The sequence below is a fragment of the Suricata suricatta genome, chromosome 6 (assembly GCF_006229205.1).
Source record: "Suricata suricatta isolate VVHF042 chromosome 6, meerkat_22Aug2017_6uvM2_HiC, whole genome shotgun sequence".
In the NCBI taxonomy this organism is placed as follows: domain Eukaryota; kingdom Metazoa; phylum Chordata; class Mammalia; order Carnivora; family Herpestidae; genus Suricata; species Suricata suricatta.
Genome location: NC_043705.1, coordinates 28336619 through 28361185, shown reverse-complemented (window position 1 = coordinate 28361185; position 24567 = coordinate 28336619). Strand labels below are relative to the sequence as shown.

At 42.0% G+C, this 24567-nt stretch overlaps 1 protein-coding gene across 1 annotated transcript in view; it reads left to right on the top strand.

Moving 5' to 3' along the window:
• Positions 1-3706: 3706 nt before the first annotated feature.
• Positions 3707-24567, top strand: part of KLHL3 (kelch like family member 3) — a 112990-nt gene continuing 92129 nt past the window's right edge. Inside the window, exons 1-2 of the mRNA XM_029941963.1 lie at positions 3707-3909; positions 19484-19603. Coding sequence (XP_029797823.1) covers positions 3896-3909; positions 19484-19603 — 134 coding nt within the window. The 5' untranslated portion in view covers positions 3707-3895. The remainder of the gene's footprint in view (positions 3910-19483; positions 19604-24567) is intronic.

The window sequence follows — 24567 nt, the reverse complement described above, 5'->3', positions numbered from 1 at the left end:
CACCCTCAGGGGAGGAGTCCTGAGGGCAGGTATTACTGGGGATAAGGTATTCTGTTTACCTTTTGGCTTTTGTGGGCTTCACATTCCTTTTCAGTTTCTACCTGGCTTCCTGGGGCAGGCAGAGCAGCTACAGGGGAAATCAACTCCTCAGGCGGTCCATAATCTAAGGGGAAATTCTGGTGATACAGGTGTGGGTACTCCTTAATTTAGCTCTGGTTTTGCTTAGTTCTTGGTGGCCTGTTGGTAGCAGGGATCGTTGGAGATGCATTAATGGCTCCAGGGGAGGCCTGAGTCTGTGCTTCTGGCACAAGGGGTCTTGGTAGAGTTTGTTCTTGACCTCAAAATCAAAGACAATAGTTTGATAACATTGGCATAGGCAATGAAAATAATAGCGGCTAATGATTACTGGATGGTTATTACAGGCAGGGCTGTATGCTAAGTGCTTTATAGACTTCATATTGAAACCTCACAATCGTAGGGGGTAGGTGCTATTATTACCTCCTTTTTGGGGATGAGAAAATTGAGAATTATAAAGTAATTTGCCAAGGGTCATGTTGCTGCTAAGTACATTTGGATCCTGGTCTTTCTCATTCTGATGGTTTGAGCTCTTTTCATTTTTTCTAAGTGGTCTGTACCTTTAGCGATGCATTAGAATCTCCTATGAAGTTCACTGAAATTCCTGCTTCCTGGCCCCTTATTCTGTAGGTGTGGAGCCTAGCACTGTAGTAGTTTCTTCCCAGATTTTTTTAGGTATAATTTACTTAAAATAAAATGCACCCATTTTAAGTGATTAGTTTGATATAATGTAGTAGTTGTATACAGTCGTTTAAGTATTACCACAGTCAAGATACACATCATTTCCATAACCCTAAAAAGTCTCATTGTGCCTTTTGACCCCCTGGTGCAAACACATTTAACCAGCTAGGCCAATGGTTCTGACACACGGTGAGACGGGTCACAGTGACACACACCACTGTACTGTGTTAGGGTGCCTGCAAATGTGAGAAACTGAATGTCTGGAGAAGGAGGATAAAAGTGAGAAAAGAAAAATATACTTGGAAAGAATGGTTAATTTTACTGTTTCCGGATAAGCTATGCTGTACTGGCTCCCTGTGGAGAGATGGAGTGTGGAGAAAAGAACTTTCTAGACCAAGCGCAGTTAAATAAAAACAGTTCCTTTTCCTCACATGGTTTCTTCCTGAGTCACATAAATCTGAAGAATTCTGTACAAATCTGGCGTGGATGGCTGGGAAGATAGCTTGCGAGGGAGAGGTGGGGCCACTAGCTCCGCCTGGTGAGGTGTGGAACAGGCCCTGGGTGTGGCAAGACGGCTTTAGCCACTGTTGCTGGGCAGTCCAAGGATGGGACCTCTTCCCCCCTAGGCAGACGCTAGTTTGGTTCCATTTGATTTCCTGCCGCTAGAATCTAGCAGCATGTCTTCCTAATCTGAAGTTCAGTCAGGAAAATTAGCCTAAAGCAAACAGGTTCAGGCTGTGGCGCAAAGAACATTTGGATAATAAAGTAGAAAATGTAAAATGTAGTTCTGAAATTAGAGAAGATTAGAGTGGGAACTTTGTGCCAGGAATCTGGAGACTGATTCTTGACTCAGTTCTGACCCTGATTTTGCTAGTTGACCTTCTCTGAATGTTCCGTGTTCTGTGTACTTCTACGGATACAGTGAGTGGCTAATAGTAGTTTGGTGTCAGCACATACATTGTAGTGACATTGGTTAGCACAACAAAAGTAGGTTGTGAAGGAAGTGCTGTCAAATTTTTATATAGACTGTCGAATGAAATCTGTAAATATTTCCTTTTCTGACCTTTTCTTTTCTCTTAAGGTTTGCTAGATGTGACACTTACCCCCTTTCCTGCATAGTAAAGTGGTAAATAAGGGTATAAAGATGTAAAAGAGAGACTTAGTCTACTCTTCTGTCCCTTTATGAATCACCCAGTTGTCTTCCTGGTGGATGTCTGCACTCTGGCACGGAGTCGGATTCAGTTTCCTTGTTTGTGGTGTTCAGCTTCTCGTCCCTGTGATTCACCTCAAGAGGAAATATCTGGAGCAGAGCCACAAGGCTGATTAGAGGAGGAAGGGACAGAGGGAGAAAGATATGAAGGATGTTGTTGTGAAAGGAAAAAGTGGTGATCCAGGGGCTGTAGGATGTAAATAAAATAACCCAGGCTTCATTTCATTTGAGAACAAGTGAGTTTGGGGAGTAGTCTCATCTAAGAGGACACTGTGGTGTCAGTGGGAGATAATCTTTGAGAAAACACCCTACCAGTTTGCCTTCGGGGGGCTGTATAAAATTTAAGTTACTCCTACTTTCTGTTACCTCTCTGTGCCTCCCCCTCCCCCATTCCACTGTTTTAAGGCTTTGTAGCAATGAAGAAATTTAACAGGTCAAAATTTTAAGTCATAGATTGAACAGTCATCTCTTATGCTTTCACACACTTATGTTATTTTCCCTGAAGCCTCCTACAAAATATTGAGTCCAGTAAAATGTTCTTCTTGAGCAGTCTTAGAGATGAACAAGCAAAGTGGAACATTTAAGGCATTTTTTTGGAATCATCTGATTTTAGAGCTGAAAGGCTGCCTGGACTGATTCTGTGTTATATAGGAGGATCTGAGGTTCAGAGTGGGGAGAAGACTTGGCTGAAAGTTGCTCAGCTAGCTAGTGGTGATCCTGAAAAGCCGAAATGTGACATGGATGGTGTGAGAATAGAAATGCTCATGTATGATTTTTCTGAGGCATTAAGGAAGCTTCTGAAACCATTTCTGTGGCTCACCAGTCACCAGTGGGCAATTTGCCTCAATGTCCATTAAGCGTCTTGGCTGTGGGTAGGAGACACAGACTGCCCTTCTGCCCTCCTAAGGTGATGTTTTAGAGTCAGGGATGTCTAAATTGAAGCTCAGCAGCTGTAGATGACAGAGTACGGGCGATCTTTGGCTGGAGATGGGGTTTCAGTAGGAGACTGACTAGTTGGAGCCACAGCTTTCAGTTAAATTTCAGTGCTTTAGGCAGATACTTCAGTGTTGTGCAGTGAAATTTGTGGTCGTTCAGTATGGTGTAGGGAAATCAACATGTGCAGTATTCACTGTGATGACTTCACTGCAGTCATCCTTGGCCCCTGGAGGCAAAACAGGGCTGGTTTCCATTTCACCTATGTCTCCTGTTCTCTTTATAAAATTTCTCTCCACATTCTCAGAGCTATCAGACTCTTTCCCCCTAACTTCTCTCCATCTGTCAGACCATCAGAACCATTATAGATTTTGAGGAATCGGAACATGAGCTGTGTGACCTACAAGCCGATTTCCCCAAGTGGAAAAACTCCACTGCAAGCCACAGAGGGGCCTCCTCATTCCAACAATCCGGCCGGCAGGGCTGACAGACTTGTAGCCTATGGGGGCAGGGGAGGGGGTGTTTCTTGGGCTGGTGAGGAACTGCCTGAACCTTTGCAGCGTAGGCACAGGAGGCGGGAGCCCCCCGGGTGGGCTAGTCTCTGGAGCTGGGGATGCCTAGGCAGATGTGGAGGCAGCTGGAAAGGTGGCACCGCACTTGGGCCGCTGGGGCTGCGCTGTTCCTAGGAAACGGGGGAGCAGCGAGCCTGCGGGGGAGGGGGAGCAAGTAGGTTGCTGCTTTTAGCAGCTGAAAGGGCTGCAGGGAGCTCTGGGTAAGACATTTTCTGCTGCTGCTGCTGCTGCTTCTGCGGTAGAAGCGGCTGGGAGTAAGTCAGAGGAAGGAGGATTGAGAGGGAGGAGGCTTCATTTGCAGCCATGCTGAATCACTGTTGCTGATCGGATCTCCTGTTGGTTGGCCGGGAGAATCGAGAACAGAGCTAGGATCTCCGGGTGCACGCACATTTCAGCGGCTGCCACCCTGGCTGGGCCTCGCACAATGGAGGGTGAAAGGTACGTATGTATTAAATGTGGTGTGTGTGTGTGTGTGTGTGTGTGTGTGTGTGTGTGTGTGTACGTGTACGTATGCTTGTGGTGCAGCTACTAGCTTTTCTATCTGCATTGGCTCGGCAGCTTCGGAAGACCTGGCCACTGATGGATCCCAGAGGACGGCAGAGTCAGAGCAGGGAAGCCCCCTTTCCCAAAAATCTGGCTTGCGCAGAGGCAGGTCTGGGTTTGCTGGGCAGTGGAGCACCCTGAAAGAAGGGACTTCCTGGTGGTGTTTGGGTGTAGTTTCAGCATGGGCTGAATCAAGATTGTCTTTCTTAGGCTGTTTCAAGGAGGCGTTTCCCTTTCTTGAGTACTTTCAGGGGTAATTTTTCTTTGGTGGGGGGTTTCTGATGTCACAGCAGGGCTGGCCTGGCATGTAGTGCTTAGATTTTCACACCAAAGTCCTCAAATCTTCAGCCAGCATACCATGCTCATGTCTATCCTAAAAGGGTGTGTGTGTGTGTGTGTGCGCGCCTGTATGCACACACAAGTTCGAATAAGAAGGGGAGAAACCCATTCAGATGACACTTACTCTGAACTGATATTAATTTTCATTGAAAACTTTATGAACAACCCTGGAAGATATGTGTTTTAGAGGAACTCTTGGTCTATCAGGGGTTCCTTACGAAATAGGAATCAACAGAAGGTAATTTAAGTACTCCTGTTGAGCTGGATCTAACTAGTGAGAGTTTATTTTCTGGCAGGCACATGCATATGTACATCTTAAACTATCATCTGAGGATCTGATTCTTTTATTTCAGAGGTACTCTATGCAGTGCGGGGGTGGGTCATTCTTCTGTGCTAAAACATCTCCTCCTGTTGTGTCAGCCTCTTCGTTCCGCGGGTCTGCGGCTGGTAGAGAACAAGGTTTGCCATTTTCCTTGAAATGAGGAGACAGCAGGGAGCATTAGCCAGGGAGGGGTGAGGTGTGGCAGTGCACCATTGCGGGGGTGGGGGGAGCGCTGCTTTGAGTTGCAGGTTTGATGCAGATGATAACCAGCTGATTGAATGGTAACAGGTTCCTCTAACTCAGCACTGGATTGTACCTCAATAAACATTTTCCTTTGCACATATTGTCCCCACTGGTGCATCTCATGGGGCAGAGTGATGCCATTAAGCATCTCTAGACCCTGTTAAAATTGGCATGATTGTTGGGTGTCTTCCTGTCTGAAGAGGCCCCAGGGGCTGTGTTTCTCCATATGACTCCGGCAGGAAGAGTCTGGGACCTTTTAGTCTGAGTGTGCTGCTGATGCAGCTTCTCCCTCAGTGCTTTTTGCAACAGGAGCTTAGTGTGGCCTGCTGGGCAACAGAGCATCCGGAGGCCTGTTTCCTAGGTTGGGAGCAGAAGTGGGTAGTGTCCTCACCTTCTATTAGTGTGATAGCTAGTAAGTAGAAGGGCAGGGGCGAGGTGAATGGCGGTTTAGAGGTTCTGGATCCTGCCGATTTGCTTGACTGGTGATGTGTCAGGGCTGAAAGGTCCTTATAAGACTAGCAGCAGCTGATCAGAGTACTGCTCCCTGAGCATTTTTGGTCATCTTCTGTTTTCAGAAATGTAATGAGTCTTTGCCCTCTGGGAGATCTCTTGTTCTTTGATGCTCTGGTGCCTCTCTGCTGGAATGGCTGATGTCCTGGGCTTTAATAACACCTGCTTTTTGCACATGTCCTTTTGCTTTTCCCCTACTGGAGGCAGAGTGGTCAAGAAATATAAACTGAGCAGCTTCCAGGGTTCATCATGTCACCCAGCTCACTACCATTTGTTCCCACTTCACATCCAGCCACCACGTCAGGCATCAAGTCCTCTGAAATCTGGCTCAGCCTGCATTCCCTCTGCTTACCCATACCCCCACCGAGCAATCTTTTGGTCTGTTTTGTGACCATAGATTCTGTATACTGCTCCATCCAGCCCCAGATCCTTAGCTCCTGGAGTTCCGTTTGCCTGCAATGCCTTTTCCCTTCTTCTTTTCCTGAAGTTATCCATCTAACAAGGCTGTTTAAAAAATTGCTCTTTGTGTTGGGAACCTCAGCTTTTCTAGTCCCAGGTGATGTTCTTATGAATTCAAGTACCTCCAGTTTGTGTCCAGAGTTGGATATGGAATAATAGGCCCCTCCACCAGATCTTTTGGTGCTTTTGTTTCATGTATCTTACAAGTCCCCAGACTTAGAGACACATCTTCAGGGGGTAAGGATGGCCCCTCTGAACACCCCTCACTCATTGCTGTGTGGCAGCATGCATAGTAGGTGCTGCGTAATTGTAATTATTTGGTGATTAGCTCATAACCTATGCAGGAAGCAGTGATCACTAAGAGGAAAGTTGGTGAGAGAAGAGATTGAAACCTTTGGCCAATAGGTTCATCTTTGGCTATCAGCCTTATTATCTCAGCACGGGTCATTGACCCTATGGAATGCTTTGTAGGCGGAGAACAGGGGAAGTAGCCTGGTTTTACAAGTTCCCTGGGAAAGCCAGGGTCTGAGAAGCTGAGTGACTGGCCTAGGATCACATGTCAAACCTCCAGCAACTGGAGGAATCCTGAATCTGTGCTTGTTCCACACTTAACCTGCCGAAGCTTAATTGGGGCTGTTTTTAAGCATTAAGATTTTTCAGCCAAGAGATTTCTACTGAACAATTTTCTTTCTTTGCCATGAGGGTATGAAAATAACTTTTCCCTTAAAAGGCTCTTAATTGAAAGCCTGGGATTTAGAGTAATGCAGGCCTTGCAGTGAATCTCCTTTAGGAACTGTGTGACCTTGAGTGTGTCACATTTAGTCACAAATAATTTTTCTTTTTGGTGTAAAGGGAGTAAAAACAGTGTCTGTACTTCATTGTTGTTGAGGATCAAATGAGGTAATATATATAAAGCATCTAGTAAAATGTCTGTGACACAGACTAGGTACTAGGTAAATGGTAGTTGTTGTTATCTTTGGTGTTCATTTATTGCCTGGGTGTACCCCATGACTCGTGCTGGGATACTAACCAAAGCTTAATTTAAGAACTTTCTATATTTATCATCTGAAGCAACCTATGTAGGACTTTTCCCATGAAAAAACTAGGGAGAGCTTTTCAGTCTCCTCCTTCTGCCTCTGCCTGAACTGTCCATCTGCTTGTAGTGAGATACCACACGGGGCGTGGCATGTCCTCTGCTAGTTTTCACCAACCCCTACCTTAACCCTCCTCTTTACAGACATCCCGAGGCATCTGGATTGCTTTAGTGGCTTGGAACCGATACACCTTTGTTCAGCCAAAATCTCAAGAAGAACATATGAGTTTGCAGTCACCTTTGCTCTCTAAGGGACCTGCTGATGCTGAGACTCCCGTCTCCTTTTGTGAAGCATCAGTGTTTCTTGATCAGTCACAGGAAGATGACTCTGCATTCTGTTGTACGAAGGAAGAGGGTGTTTGGCTCTCAGCTACTACAAGGATAAATTGTGTGTGTGTGTGTGTGTGTGTGTGTGTGTGTGTGTGTGTGTGTTTATGGAGCAGAGAGACATTGAAAACGGCGATTGCTCTTGCTCTTGGTATTTTATTTCAGTTCTGAAAATCAGTCTTGTGGGCTGATAAGCCTTGTTATACTCTGGAGACGGATGTGTTGGTGATGGTTGCACAACAGTATGAATGTATTTAATGTCACTGAACTGTATCCTTAACAGTGGTTAAAATGGAAATTTTCATGTTAGGTATATTGCTACAATTAACAAAACTTTTTTTTCCAGGGTTGTTTGGCTGGCTCAGTTGATAAAGCACGTAATTCTTGATCTCAGTGTTGTGAGTTCGAGCCCCACGTTGGATGTAGAGACTACTTAAAAATTAAAAAAAAAAGATTATTTATTTTTGAGAGACAGAGTGACAGAGCATGAACAGGGGAGGGGCAGAGAGAGAAGGAGACACAGAATCCGAAGCAGGCTCCAGGCTATGAGCTGTCAGCACAGAGCCTGAGGTGGGGCTTGAACTCACGAACCACGAGATCATGACCTGAGCTGAAGCCAGCCGCTTAACCGACTGAGCCACTCAGGTGCCCCTAAAATCTTAAAAAAAAATTTTTTTTCCAGGCTCAGTGTCTGGCATATCTGCAAGGTTTGCAGGGAACAACTTTTGGAAGGGTCATAATAAAAAGGGGAAATTAATAGTCCATTTCCCCTAACATTGTGGTTTTCTTCCTCTGAAGCGCTGGGGTGCACCTGCTTGAGAGACGCACCATGCACCCAGCGCTGTGCCACGAATTTGTGGTGGCAGTTCTCCTTATGAAGGAGAGCCTGCTCCTCCTCAGGGAGCTGCAGAGCCAGAAGAGATTTTTTTTTCAACCTCGATCGATAAACAGATCATATTTTTTGAGATGCCATGACTTAGCTGATATTCTCTAAATGCCGAATTTGGCATTGCCAGGTAAAATGCTAGCAAGACCTCTCCAGAGAAGAGCAAGTGTTGAACACCCTTGTCTTTTCTCTCTTCCCACAGCATTCCTTGAGTCCTCTCTCACTCCTAGTAGTCATGGAAAGAAAGTTTTGTAGAAAATGTTGGGCATCTCTGCTGCCTGAAGCAGATGTGCATTTCAACCATGATAATTGAAACCAAGTTTTCCACTTTGGAAACACTTGTTGGCGAAGTAAGGTTTTTAACTGTAAAAAACATAGTCAGTGAAGCCACTTGATTTCCCCAGAAAACCAGATCTGGGTTTTCAGGACCTCACTTGTTAGGTTTTAGGTTGTTCAGACAGATGCAGACAAGAACATTTTGGGGTTAGTTTTCTAAAGCAAGTGCTTTATTTGATGAAATTTGCCATTGTAGAAGTGACCTAATTCTTTTCACTTGCTGGATGAACCCTAAAACTAGGTTAGCCTGAAAAGAACATTAATAAGCTATAATAAAAAATAACTTGAACATGCTTTATTCTTAGTTTTTTCCTATTAAATAAGTTCAGTTGTTCTGAAGCTGGAAATTCTGTAACTTTATAAAATCATTTATAAGTATTTTCAAACTCTCAGCACAACTTTCCTGCACTTTTCTTTTTAACTTAGGAAAGTCTGTTGAAGCCTTTATCAAGACTACACACTTGGAAGAGCTCAGCTCTTTTCAGCCCAAACAGAAGCTTGGCTCTCGAAATGCCGCATAACAAGGGTTGTGGTTTCTTTTAGTCTCCCTCTCTCCTTGTGTCATTCTGCCTGCCTGAACACAGGCATTTCTCTTGTGTTTTACATTTTTTCGCAGCCCACTTAAGAGAGTCCCCCGCCCCGCCCCCACCCCAGGTTATGAGGAAAACCCTGAACTGGGCTCTTAGGACTGTGATTAGCAACATACGTATTCTTGAGCTTGTTGACCAAGGAGCACATCATAGGAATCGCAGCAGCTGCTTGCCAGCTTTGACCAATCATGATGGACGTAGGTGAAGTCACTGCAGTTAATAATAATATCACCTCTAATACACGCTGAAGTTTCCCCACAGTCAGAAGAGTGAGGTAGTGCCATGTCACAGGTACTAGAAGGTTCAGTCTTTTTCATTTGGCCGTACAGTGAAGAGCCTCAAAGAGTGAGACCGGAAGGATTGCACTCCCTTGGCCCAGTAGGCTGTGGACATTGTCCCAAGTCAGTGAACATTACTATTAAGAGCATAGGCCCCGAGTCAGACCTGGGTTGCATTGTGAGTTCTCCACTTATTAGTTATGTGGGACTTAAAGACGAGTTTTGTCTCCGTACTTCTGGGGATAATAGGAGGGTTCTGAAGATAAAATGAGATCATGGAGGCAAAGTGCTTTAACATAAATGCACTTTCGATAAGTGCTGTTATTAACTGTTAGCCAGCAGCTATAGCTTACTGATATACATCTCCCGTGTGCCCATGTGGGCCATTGCAGGGGCTCAGCCTGACGCTGTGAACAGACGTGACAGCACTGAAGGAGGACGAAGAATATGGGACCTTGTAGCGGCCTGTGTGTGGGTGGTGGTTCTTGACGACAGGATTGTACCATCTAGTCCTGAATCTTGCTGCCCGGACATCTTCAAGTGACAAGTCCTCTGTTAACCCGGAAGTACAAATTTGAATTTGGTCGTTTTGGCCTTGAACTTCAGGATTGGGATATATGATATCTCTGTAGTTCCCTTAGAGTCCTGTAGATAGAGAAACCCTATTTTGTCACTGTCCCACTGCTGCCCACGCTTGGAGAAGCAGAGTCATACTGATGAACTTATAAGAACTGAAAGTACAACAGTCAGAAAGGCACTTTATTAATTTGCAGTGAAGAGTGCCCAGGATGTTCCTGAGGACCTGCTACCTACTACATTCTTGCTTCTTGAAGGAGGACCACAGGAGAGGCCAAAATGATCAAGGTTTACTTGGTGAGTTAGGGACTGAGTTATGGCATTCGAATATTTACAGGCATCAAGCTCTACCACAAGGATCTGACCTGAAGCTGAACCAGGTCAGACCGTTATGATTAAATCATTCCTTTCCTAGATAGTGCACCTTGAGCTGGACAAGGGATGTTCTCTGCCTGATTCTTGTTTTCCGGTTTCCCGTTCTGAACAACACTTTGTTTGTTTCTTTCTTTATTGAGGGATTTTAGGGTATTCATTGAAGTTTTACTCTGACTCAGTCGTTTTGCCTTCTTGAGGTGACTTTGCCTCTCTTTATTATCTCTCATCTGTAGCTTGAACATGATGTGGTTGGGCTCTTTGTATGTGGCCCACCATCAGCCCACACTCTCTGAACTTTATTTGCGTTTCTTGAAGACTTTTAGAGGGGATGGTCCTTCCTAAACCCCAGCAGCCTTTCTTGGTCTCCCCTTTCTTCTCTTCCACAGTCTCTCATACCCTGGGGTCCCTGGAGCTCCTCACTTGGCAGATCCCCAAAGACTTCTGCATAGTCAGCCTGCTCTGAGACTTTTCCGTCTCCTACCCTGCTGACATACTTTCTCTAGAAGTGTTCTCCTTTCCATTCCTTGCATGAAGTTTCCTCAGCAATGGAAAGAGCCTAAGAACTCACATACTATGTAACAACCCTCTCGCTTTGTTCCCTCTTCTCTAGTTGATGATGCCGTTCTCTCTCCCTGCATCTCTTTATTCTGTATGACCAACACAGAGGACTATACTGGCTAATAAAGAAGCCTCCTTTCTAAGGGGGTGCAAGGAGGGGGAGATGAGAGACACAAACCCATAAATATTTTAATGAGGCGAAGTGAGGAAAGATGGAATACTTGGTAGTTAGACCTTACTTACCTATCTAATCACTTACTCAGTGATTATTTATTGAGCACCTGCCACGTGCCAGAGGCTCAGAATACAGAGGGAAATAAAATACCATCCTGGTACTCAGGGACTCAACGTCTAGGGTTGACAGCAGTGTGCTGGAGCCAGCATTCATCCGTTTGCAAGAGCTGCTTGTTAAATCGTCAGGAATATTGTAAGTCATTCTATTAAATATAGCCTCTGTTAAAAATAAATTATATAACTTAATAATAAATTATAAACAAGTATAGTGAATACCCCAAAATCAATGATTTTATTGTAGTCTGTGCTGTTTAGCTTCTGACTCTTGTGTCTACATAGTGGAAATACTGTGTAGGGGTATAATTGTGTGCTGCTACACATCTTTTTCCAACTCCTCATGCTCAGTGACAACATGTTGGTAGCTTGAAATCTGCCATGGTGGGAGTATTTACACCATGGAAATTGGCAAATGTTACAAATCAGGGCACTCTCCCTCGCAACCAACTGTTAAACATTTAACAGCACTCCCCCCTACTGTGGGGGAGACAGAAAAGTAAGAGGTAATTACAATATTATATGGAGGGAAGCACAGAGTACTGTGGGAACACAGAAGAAGGGAAGGTAATCCCGTGGGTAGTGGAGGAGGACAGGGAAGACTTCCTGTGAGAGGCTTGGAGGGCTGGTGGGATGAGTGGGATGGGGCAGAAGAGCGTAGTGTAGTTAGGCGCACATATTTCAGTACTGTCGTAGCAAGAAGTCTTCAGGGCGGTGATGGAGTTATGAAGGGTCAGTATAGTTCTCTGAGATTTGTTCTGAATGCAATGAGGAACCGGTGAGAGCTTTCACAGAGAACATCCCTTGCTCTTACTGATATTCTGTAAATCTCCCTCTGGAGTCTGGGAGGAGGTTATAGTAGTAAGACAGGCAAGGGATCATGACGGTCTGGACTGATGTCATGGCAGCAGCGACTGTGAGGAGGGAATGGAGTGGAGAGAGATTAAAGGAGCACTTGGGGCTGTATGGGGGGGGCAGGGTGAAAGCAGGAAGAGCATATTAAGGATGACTTCCCACTTTCTGCCTTGGATAGGTGAGTGCGTGGTTGGTTTTGCCTCCGAGATAGAGAATACAGAAAGAACAGTAGGCTTGAGAAAGAGTAGAGAGTGGAGAGCATTAGTATTGGATAGACTGAGTATGAGTTCCTATGCAAAATGTGAGGGTCAAAACAGACTTTTGGTATGTAGAAAGCAGAGGACAAGGGAGGGCAGGAGAAATGGCTGTGGGAGGTATTTTGCTGAGAGGGCTTGTTATTTAGAACTCCTATATTTTTATTTAGAACTTTTGTAATCACTGTTTAATGTGTATTGATTTATATTTTAACTCTGAAAACCAACCCCACATTCACTTTTTTAAGTCATTAGGATTGGGGAAAAAAGAGAAGAAGCGCCTGGGTGGCTCAGTCAGTTAAGCATTCAACTCTTGATTTCAGCTCAGGTCATGATCTTATGGTTCTTGAGTTCAAGCCCCACATTGGGCTCTGCACTGACAGTGTGCAGCCTGCTTGGGATTCTAATAAATAAATTAAAACACTTAAAAAAATAAATGGGTAGGCTTGGAGTCATTGGTTGGGGCAGACTCTTCCACTCTGCTCTACTGTTTAACAGTTTGTAAGGGTTTTCAGGTCATTGTTCATTGATGATAAACATGTGATCAGGGTCTGCTGTGGGCATGGCCCTATGCTGGGTAGCCTAAGCCATGTAAAGTGTCCCTGGACCTATGTTCCTTGCCCACCAGTATGTTAAATCTAGTAGGAGAGGAACAGGTTGTTAGCTAGGTACCATGAAAACATAATCACATACAGGGAAGTATTCTATATGCCAGTTCAGTTATAGAACAGAAATACTTAAAGAATTTAGGGAAGACAGAGATCACTTAGGACTGAAGTATTCAGAGGACTTCATAGAAGAGGCAATCTTAACTGGTCCTGGAAGAATAGGTATTCAGATTATGATAGAAGAAAAGGGAGGCAGAATCTGTCTATAGTGAATAATTCATCTGCTCAGTAGAAAACAAGTTCTCAGTAAATCTTTGAGTAAGAGATAGGGATGGGATTTATATTTAGTCCAGGTCAAGGAGGGCCTTGAATACTAAGTAAGGTACCATGACTTTATTCTATAGGCTGGTGATATTTCAAGTATTTAGCTCTGTAGTTCTTTGAAAGGAAATCCTGCATTGACACCCAGTACATAGAGCAAATGGTAGCAGGGGACTCTGAGCCTCTAGCTTATAACTCTCATGGCCCCTGAAGAAATCTGGCAGTGAGAATCTGAAAGATGTGATCAGAATGCTCTTTTGGGGATTAATTTTGCAGTGGTGTGCAGGAAGCACTTGGAGAGAGGGCCTCCAGAATGGTGGATAGCCACTGTAGAAGAGAGGGGAGAGGCCACTGTCACGGGCTAGCCTCAGGGAAAAGAGAACTGGAGAGCTCAGGAAGGAAGGGCCAGCTATGTTTATCCTTCTTGAGGCTATGAATATTGACTGTCTCATATGTATGACTTTTTTTTTTCAAGTTTATTTATTTTGAGAGAGAGGGAGAGAGAGAGGTGGGTAGAAAGGTAGAGAGAGGGAGAAATGGAGTCCCAAGCAGGCTCCATACTGTTGGGGAGGAGCCCAAAGTGGGGCTCAAACTCACAAATTGTGAGATCGTGATGTGAACTAAGGTCAAGAGTCAGACATTTAACCAACTGAGCCACCCAGGTGCCTCTCATATGTATGACTTGTTAAATGGCATCAGGGAGAATGTGAATTAAGTCTGAGCCAACTTGTAATACTCTCTTTCTATGGGCTATTTGTTGAAGGGTTGTTGGCCTTTTCATCTGCTGGGCTAAAGGAATTACTTCCCTATGGTCACAATGGTAGCATGGAGGTATATTTAATTCTTACAGGACAATGTGTAAGATTAATTATATTTTAAGCCAGATTTGTAGTAACTTGTCTTATTTGACAAAGTTGACTTGTCTTATTCTGCTGCAGCTTAAGTGGAAAATGGCTTTGATGACTATTTCTGTCTAATACTGTAGGAAAGGACAAGGATTCTGGCTGGCCAGTACTTTTTCACCATGTCTATTGTTGCTGATGCATTTGAATCTTATATATGGCTCAGCTTGAATGTTACTGAAACTCTGGGCATCTCAGCACAGATGAATACTCCTTTGTTAGGCAGCCAGAGGTTGAGGTCTTGTGAAAGGGGCATATATAAATTAATGTCAACTATGGAGAGAATTTGGTAGGCTTTATGCCTCTTGACACATGAAACCTGGAAGGTTCACTAACCTCATTTGGACTGGCCAGAAGTTCTTGATACTGGGTATGGTTTTAATTGGGGCTGAAACTTAAGGGATGGTCAAGGTTGGAGCCAGTTTTTGTTCTTGGAGAAATCAACCAGTTTGTGCTTAGAGTAAGGAGATTTGCTAATAAAAACTTTTCAGGAGAAAGTATTTTGTGATTGAATCTGCCTAGAGAAACGTGTGTGTGTGTGTGTGCATGTGTGTGCATATAATTTTGGCTGGGTCTGGGTAGAGTGAAAAGTATGATCTTACAAACATTGAACACAGACAAAAGAGTGGGAATATACCTCTGTGTGGTCGTTTCACAGGCAGGGAGGGGGATCCACCAGCTGTGTCTAGTGTAAAGAATTGAGTACATTGGGGCCGTGAGAGAGTGGGTGTGTGGGCTATGTATGGGGACTAATTAAGACTTGGTTGAGGGGGGGTGTGTGTGTATGTATGTGCTCATGTGCATGCAGATATGTATGTTGTATCTTGCTGGAGGGTAGATTCTGGTGAAAAGAGCTTCGGCTGATTCAAGTCAGGGACACCTGAACTCAGCTTCCATCTCTGCAACTTATTATCTGTGCGATATTGTACAACATTTTTAACCTCGATGGGCACTCAGCTGCTCTCTTTCCTTACTTTTTTGTTGCTTAGAGGGTCACTGAGTTGCCATGAAGCTTATACCTTCCAGAAGCCAGAGATCTAGGCTCTACTTCAGAGTTCCCATGTCATCACAGAGGTGCAGAGCAGGGGACAAAAGAGACCTTAGGATCTGTCTGATGTCAAGCCTTGCCCCTATATCAAGGGTGTGAAGGGCTTCACATATAGTGGGAAGACCAGATGTCCTTTGCCTAACCAGCCCAGTGGGCATCACCAAGTCACTTGTTCTTTCAGGGAGGCTTTGGTATGAATTGCGTTTTGTTGAACTTTAATCCGTTGAATAGGCAATCTGTGTTTGAGATCTTTGGTGAACACAACATTGTATTAACAGGGCTGCATTATTGGACCATTTTGACAGACTGGAAAGTACAAAAGCAACACAAGGAAGAGCAAGCCTTCCTGTTCATTAGTCACACTGGAGATTTTTGTCACTGCTTCCAAAATGGCTGTGTTTGTTCTACATGTCCATATATGCGAAATGGAACTGATACTCTCTGTCCACTGGGCTATTAGGAGCTCTAATCTTATTAGTTCTGTGTAAAAACCCTTCGATGGTTTTTTGATCAATACCATATTATCTATTTTTCCCCTTTGCTTTTAAGTCTCTACAGTTCAAAAATAGAATTTATGGTGAATATTTATGCAGTCTTTTTACAGTTTCTAGATTTATCCCAGGAATGCAGATATGGTTTAGTTTTAGAAAATATATTAATATCATTTACCACATCAAAAGGTTAAAGGGAAAAATCCATATGATCAGCTCATTAGATTCACAAAAGTATTTGATGAAATTCAGTATAACTTTATGATTAAAAAACAATAAAATGCAAGGGAATTTTCTTAATTTGATGAAGGTCATCTATAAAAATTTTACAACAAACATGAACAATGGGGGAAACATTAGAAACATCATCTTTAAAATCAGGAAGATGATAATAACATTTGTTAGAACATTTTCTATTCAATATTGTGTGGCCATCCTAGCCAGTGCAAAATTTCTTTCAAAAAAAAATTAGACATCTAAGAATTGGAAAGGAGGGGAAAAAACCCTTCTGGCATTATATGCAGGTTAATTTGATGGTTTACATAGAACACTTTTAGCAACTCTTCAGACAAATATAGAAATAATAAGAACATTTGATAAGGTGGCTGGATAGTAATTTGCAAAAATCAGTTGCATCCTATAAACCAGAGCAATCAGAAAATAAAATGCATAAAAGACATCATTGCTATTGTGAAACAGCAACAAAAGCCATAAAGTACTTAATAAATTTAATCAAATGTATAAGGTCTTCATATAGAAAAATATAAAAGTTTCACATTAAAGAAGATTAGATAAATGGAGAGAGATATTCCATGTTCATGGATCAGAAGACATAATATCAAAAGATGTCAGTTCTATCCTAATTGATCTATAAATTCATTGCAGTTGCTATCAAAATCTCATCAGTATGTTTCATGGAACATAACAAGCTGATAGTAAAATTTGTATGAAAGAATGAAGAAAGTAGAATAGTCAAGACATTTGAAGCATAATAATTGGATTGAGGATTTGCTGTGTCAGGTATCAAGCGTTATAATGAAGTTACAGAAATAATGTGGTACTGGTATAGGGACAGATAAACTGACCAATGGAATTGCTTAGAGTGTCCAGGAATAGATCCCAATGTTTGGAACTTTGACATGACCTAAGGTGGCATGACAGGTAAGTGGGAAATTTAAGTATTCAGTAAGTCGAACATATGGAAAAAATTAGATCCCTATTTCACACCAGGACATAAAAATCAACATCAGATAAAATAAGGGCCATTAATCAAAAGCAAAAATGTAGGGCATCTCAGTCGGTTAAGTATCAGACTCTTGATCTCTGCTAAGGTCATAATCTCACTGTTCATGAGATCAACCCCCATGTTGGGCTCTGTGCTGACACTGAGGAGCTTGCTTGGATCCTCTGTCTCCCTCTCTCTCTGCTTCTCCTCTGCTCACTCGCTCTCTCCCTCAAATAAATAAACTTAAAAGAAAAAAGCAAAAATGTTAAACTTTTAGTAGAAAATAGAAATTAAGATCTTCTGGGCTTGGATTAGGGAAAAACACTGAATTTAAAAGAGATAATCCTTGTGGGATTTCTTACATGAAGTTTTTCACCTGGGTGCTCTTTTACCTTAATCATATCTTCTCTTTTGAGATTTTCTTTACTTCCTTAAACATAAAACTCTAATCATCTGTCTTTGTGCATCTCTTCATATTTATCTTCCTGTGCCTGATCGGTTAACTTCTTTGCCCCCAGAATCCAAATAGTCCCAAAGGTCAGATGACTGTGGCCTGTATTTGCATGTTAAACTGAAGGTGGGGAAGGAAAGCCAAAGGAGGAGTCTGTGATGGTCAAAGTGTAGGTCTTGCATGGTGGTTGTAATTTGAATGTTCCAGTAGTTGCAGATCTCACTGTAAGATCTGTAGAGATTATCAGTTCTCTGGAACATTCCTTAAACACAGAAGCCCCTTTCTCAAGCCAGTTTGCAAGTCTAGGTGGTAGCATGGAAGGAGGTACACCAGGCAAAGGCAAAGCAAGCTGTCTTTAAACTAGTGTTGGAGAGTTGGAGTGAACTGTGAGTTGCCAAATCTACGTAAGTGGAGAAGGTCCTGTTTTCCTACCAGAACAGAAGCAACTCCAAGGTCCTGGACTTGACCTTGGAGCTGAAAAGTTTCATTAGTTTGGGAAAAGAAGGGTTTTTTTTGACCATTTTTTTTAAAACAAAAAATTTTAATGTTTATTTATTTATTTAGAGAGAATGAGAGAGAGTGAGAGAGAGAGATTTTGAGTGGGGGAGGAGCAGAAAGAGATGGAGACACAGAACAAAGCAGGCTCTCGGCTCTGAGCTGTCAGCACAGAGCCCCAAGCAGAGCTTGAATCCAGGAGCTGTGAGATCATGACCTGGGCTGAAGTCAGATGCTTAACTGACTGAGCCACCCAGACACCCACCCCTTGACTTTTCTTTTGATAATTTTTTTCCTCCCCCCCCCCATGAAACTGAGACATATTGCTTAGGAGTAGTTGGGCATCTACTTGTATCCATGGGATATGAGTGTTTTGTCTTTTGAATAGAGGACTTTGAGGTTATGAATGACTGTTGCAAGTCACCACTTGCTCACTTAGCCCACACGGATAGCTCTTCTTTTCATAATAATGACAGTCCCTTGTCTTTCCATGGGATTACGGTTTCCCAAAAGTTTTTACTCCTGTGCCATTGTTCTCCATATCGCTGTCGATGTGATCTTTCTCCAGGACAGATGTGTTCACCTGTTCCTGTCCCACTTCTTTCTCCCTTTAATGGCTTCTGATTGTCTCACAGTAAAATCCAAGCTCCTTAGCTTTGCTAATATGACACTTATAGGGCTGCTCAGTCTTCTAGCCTTTGCTCTTGAGACTCTCTTCTAGTTTTACTGAACTCACTTGACTCAATTCCTCCAGGTCTTTGTCTATTTACTCTTTCCTCTGCTGGGATGTTCTCCATTTTCCTTTTTACCTTCTTATTTTTGCTCTTTCTTGGGATTTCCAGGCTCCCTCAGCTTCTGGAAAGTTTCCCCTCATCCTGCTAGCCCTGGAGTAGTTGCCCATCCTCTGCACTTCTGTCCATTCATGATACATAAGATATGATGTTTAGGCGTTTACTTGGTTTCTTCTAAACTGAGCTCTAAGCTTTGTGAGAATAGTGTCTGTGCCTTGTTTTTTGTTGTGTTTCCCTTAAAAATTTGTGATGTTTATTTATTTTTGAGAGAGAGGCAGAGTACAAGTGGGGGAGGGGCAGAGAGAGGGAGACAGAATCCAAAGCAGGCTCCACGCTATGAGCTGTCAGCACAGAGCCCTATGGAGGCTCTAACTCACAATCCACAAGATCATGACCTGAGCTAAAGTTGGATGCCTAACGGACTGAGCCACCTAGGTGCCCCTCCCTGAAATTTAAATACAGTGCCTGGCACACAGTAGACTCCATAAAATTTGCTGAGTGAACAAATTTCCCTGTGAAGTGAGTGGTCACTTAGTCTCCCTCCATCTCCTCCACCCCTTTAGGGCATGGGGATGGAGGATAAGGATTTCCCGCAAAGTCACCCAAGTGCTGCTGGTAGCTGAGCGAGGACCCAGCTTCTACCAGAGGAATGTACTTTGCACTGGAAGATCCTGCAGAAATGGCTTACCCAATGCATTTTCTTTCCCTGCTGGGTCTGTGATGACGAGAACAAGCTGACAAAGATGCTTCTGGTGGGTGGGCAAATGCATGGAGTTGTGGCAGCTGAGTGAATGGGTTTACCAACATGTGATCTTCTCTTTCCCCTCCCACTCTCTTCCTGTTCACAGCATCAAGCTGAGCTCCCAGTCCCCAGCTCAGGCTGGGGATGATGAGAAGAACCAGAGGATCATCACTGTCAACTCTGCCCACATGGGGAAGGCGTTCAAGGTGATGAATGAACTGCGGAGGTACTTTTCCTATTTTGCCTGTGCCCTTTAGGAAAGAGCTTGTTGAGTGAGCGTCTTCAGGGACTGAGAACAGAAGTCAGAACACCGCCACCTAGTGAATTCTGACTCTTCCCCCACCTACTCTCAGACCGTCACTTGGCTTCCCCCTTTAAACTCCAGTTGAGACAGATTGGCTTTCAGAAAGTACTCTCTTTCCTTTGTATTTACTTAACATTTTTCATTGTACTCCTCATTCACAGGGGAATACTTTTTTATGGCTATAGCCATTCTGTTCATAAACTTAGTTTTCAACCAAACCAGCTGCTTAACGACTAATAATAGACTGATTGCAATACCTACACATAGTTGCAGATTAAAGATTGTGGGTGCCACACATTTTCTTTTGGCCTCCCTCCCTCATTCCTTGGTCTGAACTTAGCTCGTTAAGACAGCTATGTAAGTGGAAAAATATCTAGCTTCCTCAATGTAATTTTACTGTGTAAAGAAATGAAATGCAAGTGTGCTCATCCTCTGTAGGCTTGCTAACAGTGAGTCGTGTGCAGGCTATTTATAAGGCCGATATGTACATTTGGTGAGCTTGCTGCAAAACAGATTCGAGACACTGAACGTGTTTTTCTCTACAAAGGCTGTACACCCAGTCTTCTCCCCACTGGAGAACTCAGAAGGTTCCTTTGCCCAGGGCATTATTTACAGCATCCTTCAGTCTATTGTGAGCTGTAATTGCTAATCTCCTCTTTCCTCTGTTGTCTGTGAGCTCCCTGAGGGCAGGGGCAACTTCTGAATTGTTTTGATCTCTAGCACCTGACACTTCAGGTGAGCTTCAAGGCATTTACCAAAGATGTCCAGAGGCACTGAGTAGGCTCTGGGGTGGGCAGCATAAAAAATGTAAATTGTTCAATGAAAATGATTTTTCTATAATACAAAATAGGTGTTATGAATGAGTAATGTATCAGGTGCTTGTCATTTGATAGAAGGGCAATAATTATTTGTTTCTGAAAGGGTACTATGAAAGCAAATACGTCATACCCCATCTTTGAAGAACACTTTCTTTTCTTTGTTTTTTTGGGGAACACTTTCTAAAGGGATGATGCTTGAGCTAAATTTTGAAAGACAAGTAAGAGTTAAATGAAAAGTGATGGGATTAGGGGCAAGTCTTCTAGGCAGAAAAAAATAGCGTAAGTAAAACAAGCACATATAGCTGAAGATGTCATTGTTGAGTAGGGGGTTGAACTACTTTATTTTTTTTAAAAAAGTTTATTTATTTTGAGAGACAGACAGCACATGAGCATGGAAGGAGCAGAGAGAGAGGGAGAGAGAGAATCCCAAGTAGGTACTGTGTGGTCAGCATAGAGCCTGACAGGGCGCCCAATCTCATGAACTGTGATATCATGACCTGAACAGAAATCCAGAGTCAGATCCCTCACTGACTGAGCCACCCAGGCACTCCAGGGGTTGAACTACTTTTAAACAAAAATTCCGTCTTGTTCTATATTTGTTTCCTCATTTCCCTTTTCTATAGGGCACAGTCTTTTGCATTAAAAACCAAGTTAAATTAAATTGGTCTTATGCACTACTGCTCAATTTTTATTAGGCCTCCTGCCAGATTTCCTGGAAGCTCTACCCACAGTTGTTTTAGCAGTGGGCACTGCTGGTGTTCATGCCCATGGGTCTAATTCTCTTGTCCCTGAGGAATTTTTGTTGTTTTCCATAGATATTAGTAACATTCCTCATTTAGTTCTCTTCAGTATGCCTTGTGTCCTCTATCTGATTTAAGACTCCAGGCCTCTAGTAAACAACCTAATTTTATTTTTCAAGCAATTAGAAAAACAAACTAAGCCTGAAGTTTTCAGAAGGAATGAAATAAATATTGAAAATTAGAGCAGGGATAAATGAAATGAAACTAGAAAGATAACCACAAAAAAAATCATTGAAAGTGAAAATTGGCTTTTGAAAAGGAAACATAACTTTACCTAGACTAACTAAGGAAAAAATGAAACAAGATGCAAATATAAGTGAAAGAGGAGATGTTACAGCTTGATACCATGGAGATACAAATGATTGTAAGAGGCTACTATGAACAATCCTATGCCAACAAATTGTATAATCTAGAAGAAATGGATAAAATCCTTGAAATGTACAATTTACCAAGGCTGAGTCACTAAGAAGTAGAAAATCTGAACAGACTATAATGATTAAGGATCAGTAATTATTTGATTATATCATTTGACTCAGTAATCAAAAATCTCCCAATAAAAAAAAGCCCATGACCAGATGGTTTCACTGGTTAATTCTACCAAATATTCAAAGAAGAATTAATGCCAGTCCTTCTCAATTCTTCCAAAACATTGATGAGGACAGAACACTCACGAACTCGTTTTAACAAGGCCAGCATTACCTTGATGCCAAAGCCAGATAAGGACAGTACAAGATAAGAACATTACAGGTCAGTATTCCTGGCAAACATTGAAATATTCTCAACAAAATACTAGTAAACTGAATTCAACAGTACATTAAAAGGATCATATATCATGATCAGGTAGGATATATCTCTGGGGTACAGATACACCACATTAATGGAGTAAAAGTTAAAAATCATATGATCCTCTCAATAGATGCATAAAGTGTTTGACAAAATTCAATATCCTCTTATAATAAAAACTCCCAACAAATTGGTTATAGAAGAAACATACCTCAACATAATAGAGGCCACATATGATAAATCTCCAGCTGCCATCACACTCCATGATAAAATGTTGAAAGCTTTTCTTTCAAGGTCAGAAACAAGACAAGGGTGCTTACTCTCACTATTTCTATTGAACAAAAACTGGAAGTCCTAGACAGAGTAGTCAGCCAAAGTGGTGGCCATCCATATAAGAAAGGAAGAAGTAAAATTGTCTCTGCAGATAACAAGATCCTATTTATAGAAAAAACCTAAAGATGTCACCACAAAACTTTAGAACTGATAAACAAATTTGGTAAAGTTGCAGGATACAAAATCAACTTATTAAAATCAGTTGCATTTCTATATGCTAACAATGAACTATCTGAAAAAGGAAGAAAACAGTTCCATTTTCAAATAGCATCAAAAACAGTAAAATATTTAGGAATTTAGCCAAGGAATTGAGGGATCTGTACACTGAAAACTGTTAAATATTGTTGAAAGAGATTGAAGAGGACTAAAACAAATGGATAGATATCCCAGTTTTATGGATTGGAGGAATTAATATTGTTAGTGTCTATAGTATCTAACGCCATCTATAAATAAATTCATTGCAACCTCTGTAAAAATTTCAATGCCATTTTTTTTGTAGAAATAGAAAAAAAATTCTACAGTTGTAAGGAGCCAAAAACAACCCTGAATAGCCAAAGCAGTCTTATAAAGGAAAAGGAAAACTGGAGATACCACAATTTCTGGTTTCAGACTATATCACACAGTTATAGTAATCAAAACAGTATGGTAAAAACACAGACCAGTGAACAGAATTGAGAGCCCAGAAATAAGCCCACATATGGATCAACTAATGTTTGACAAAGAAGTAACAAATACTTAATGGAGAAAAGTAGTCTTTTCAGGAAATGGTGTTAGGAAAACTGAGCAGCCACATGAAAAACAATATAATTGGACCTATTTATCCTCCTCCTCACAGAAGTTAACCTGAAGTGGATTGAAAGACTTGGAAGTAAGACCAAAACCCATACCACTCTTAGAGGAAAACAGGAAAATCCCATTTTACATTTGAAGATATTAGTGAGAGGATATCATTCTCAAAGGTCACAGAATCCACAAAAATAATATTTTCCCAGATCTTTGGACATCCCTTAGCTCATTTAATTTGACACATAAGATTAACCACTATAATCTGTTCTTCCTTTAAACATTTTTTTTTCCCAAATGGACCACCGTTTGTATGTTTTGTCAGAAAATTTTTAGTGCAGGTTCAGGCATAGATTTCCCTTTTATTAAAAAAATTAATTTATCTTTTTCTTTTTTTGAAGAAGAATATATTATAGATCATTTAGAAAATAAATATGAGCAGAAAATCATCTGTAATTTTAATGACCCAGTGGTTACCATTATTAACACATGGGAGAATATGGTTCCTTAAAATATATATCTCAACCAGATTTTTTCTTTTAACACTGTAGTAAACAAGTTTTCCCTTTTTTTCTGTTAAATTTCTATTTTGATTTTAAGTAAACTCTGCACCACACATGGGACTCAAACTTATGATCCGGTGATCAAGAGTTGCACACTCTACAAACTGAACCAGAAAGGTGCCCTTGTATTGAACAAGTTTTTCTGTGTTAGAATTATTCTACAATATTATTTTAAGTAGATGAATGATTTTCTCTATTTTTGGTTAATTTTTGAGAAACCTAGTTCTTTGTTGTTAGATGTTTTAAGTGTTCTAATCACTTTTGTAAATAGCACCTGCAGTGGTTATGTTTGGAGCAATCTGGCATAGTGGTCACAACCGCAGACTATGGAGGCAGGCAACCTGGGTTCAAATCTTGGCTCCAGTAGTACAGTTCTGTGACCCTGTACAAGTTAATTAATGTCCCTGCCCTCACTTTTGTCAAAGAGTTGCTGGCTTGTTAAGGGGATTCCTAAGTAAAGTGCTTAGAACAGTGATAACACATATATTACTGTTGTCAAATGCTTGTACATATTCACAATTATTTCTATAGAATTAATTCCACAGAAGTAGAATTGCTGATTTCAACAGCATGTAGCATAAATAATAATAATAATAATAATAATAATAATAATAATAATACCTATTCCTTAGATATTGTTTTGAGACCCTGGCACATAATGAACATTTTTAAATTATTAGCTATGATGATGGCTATGATGATGGTGATGATGGTGGTGGTGGTGGTGATGGTGGTGGTGGTGGTGATGGTGGCGGTGGCGGGGGTGGCGGTGATGGTGGCGGTGATGGTGGCGGTGGCGGTGATGG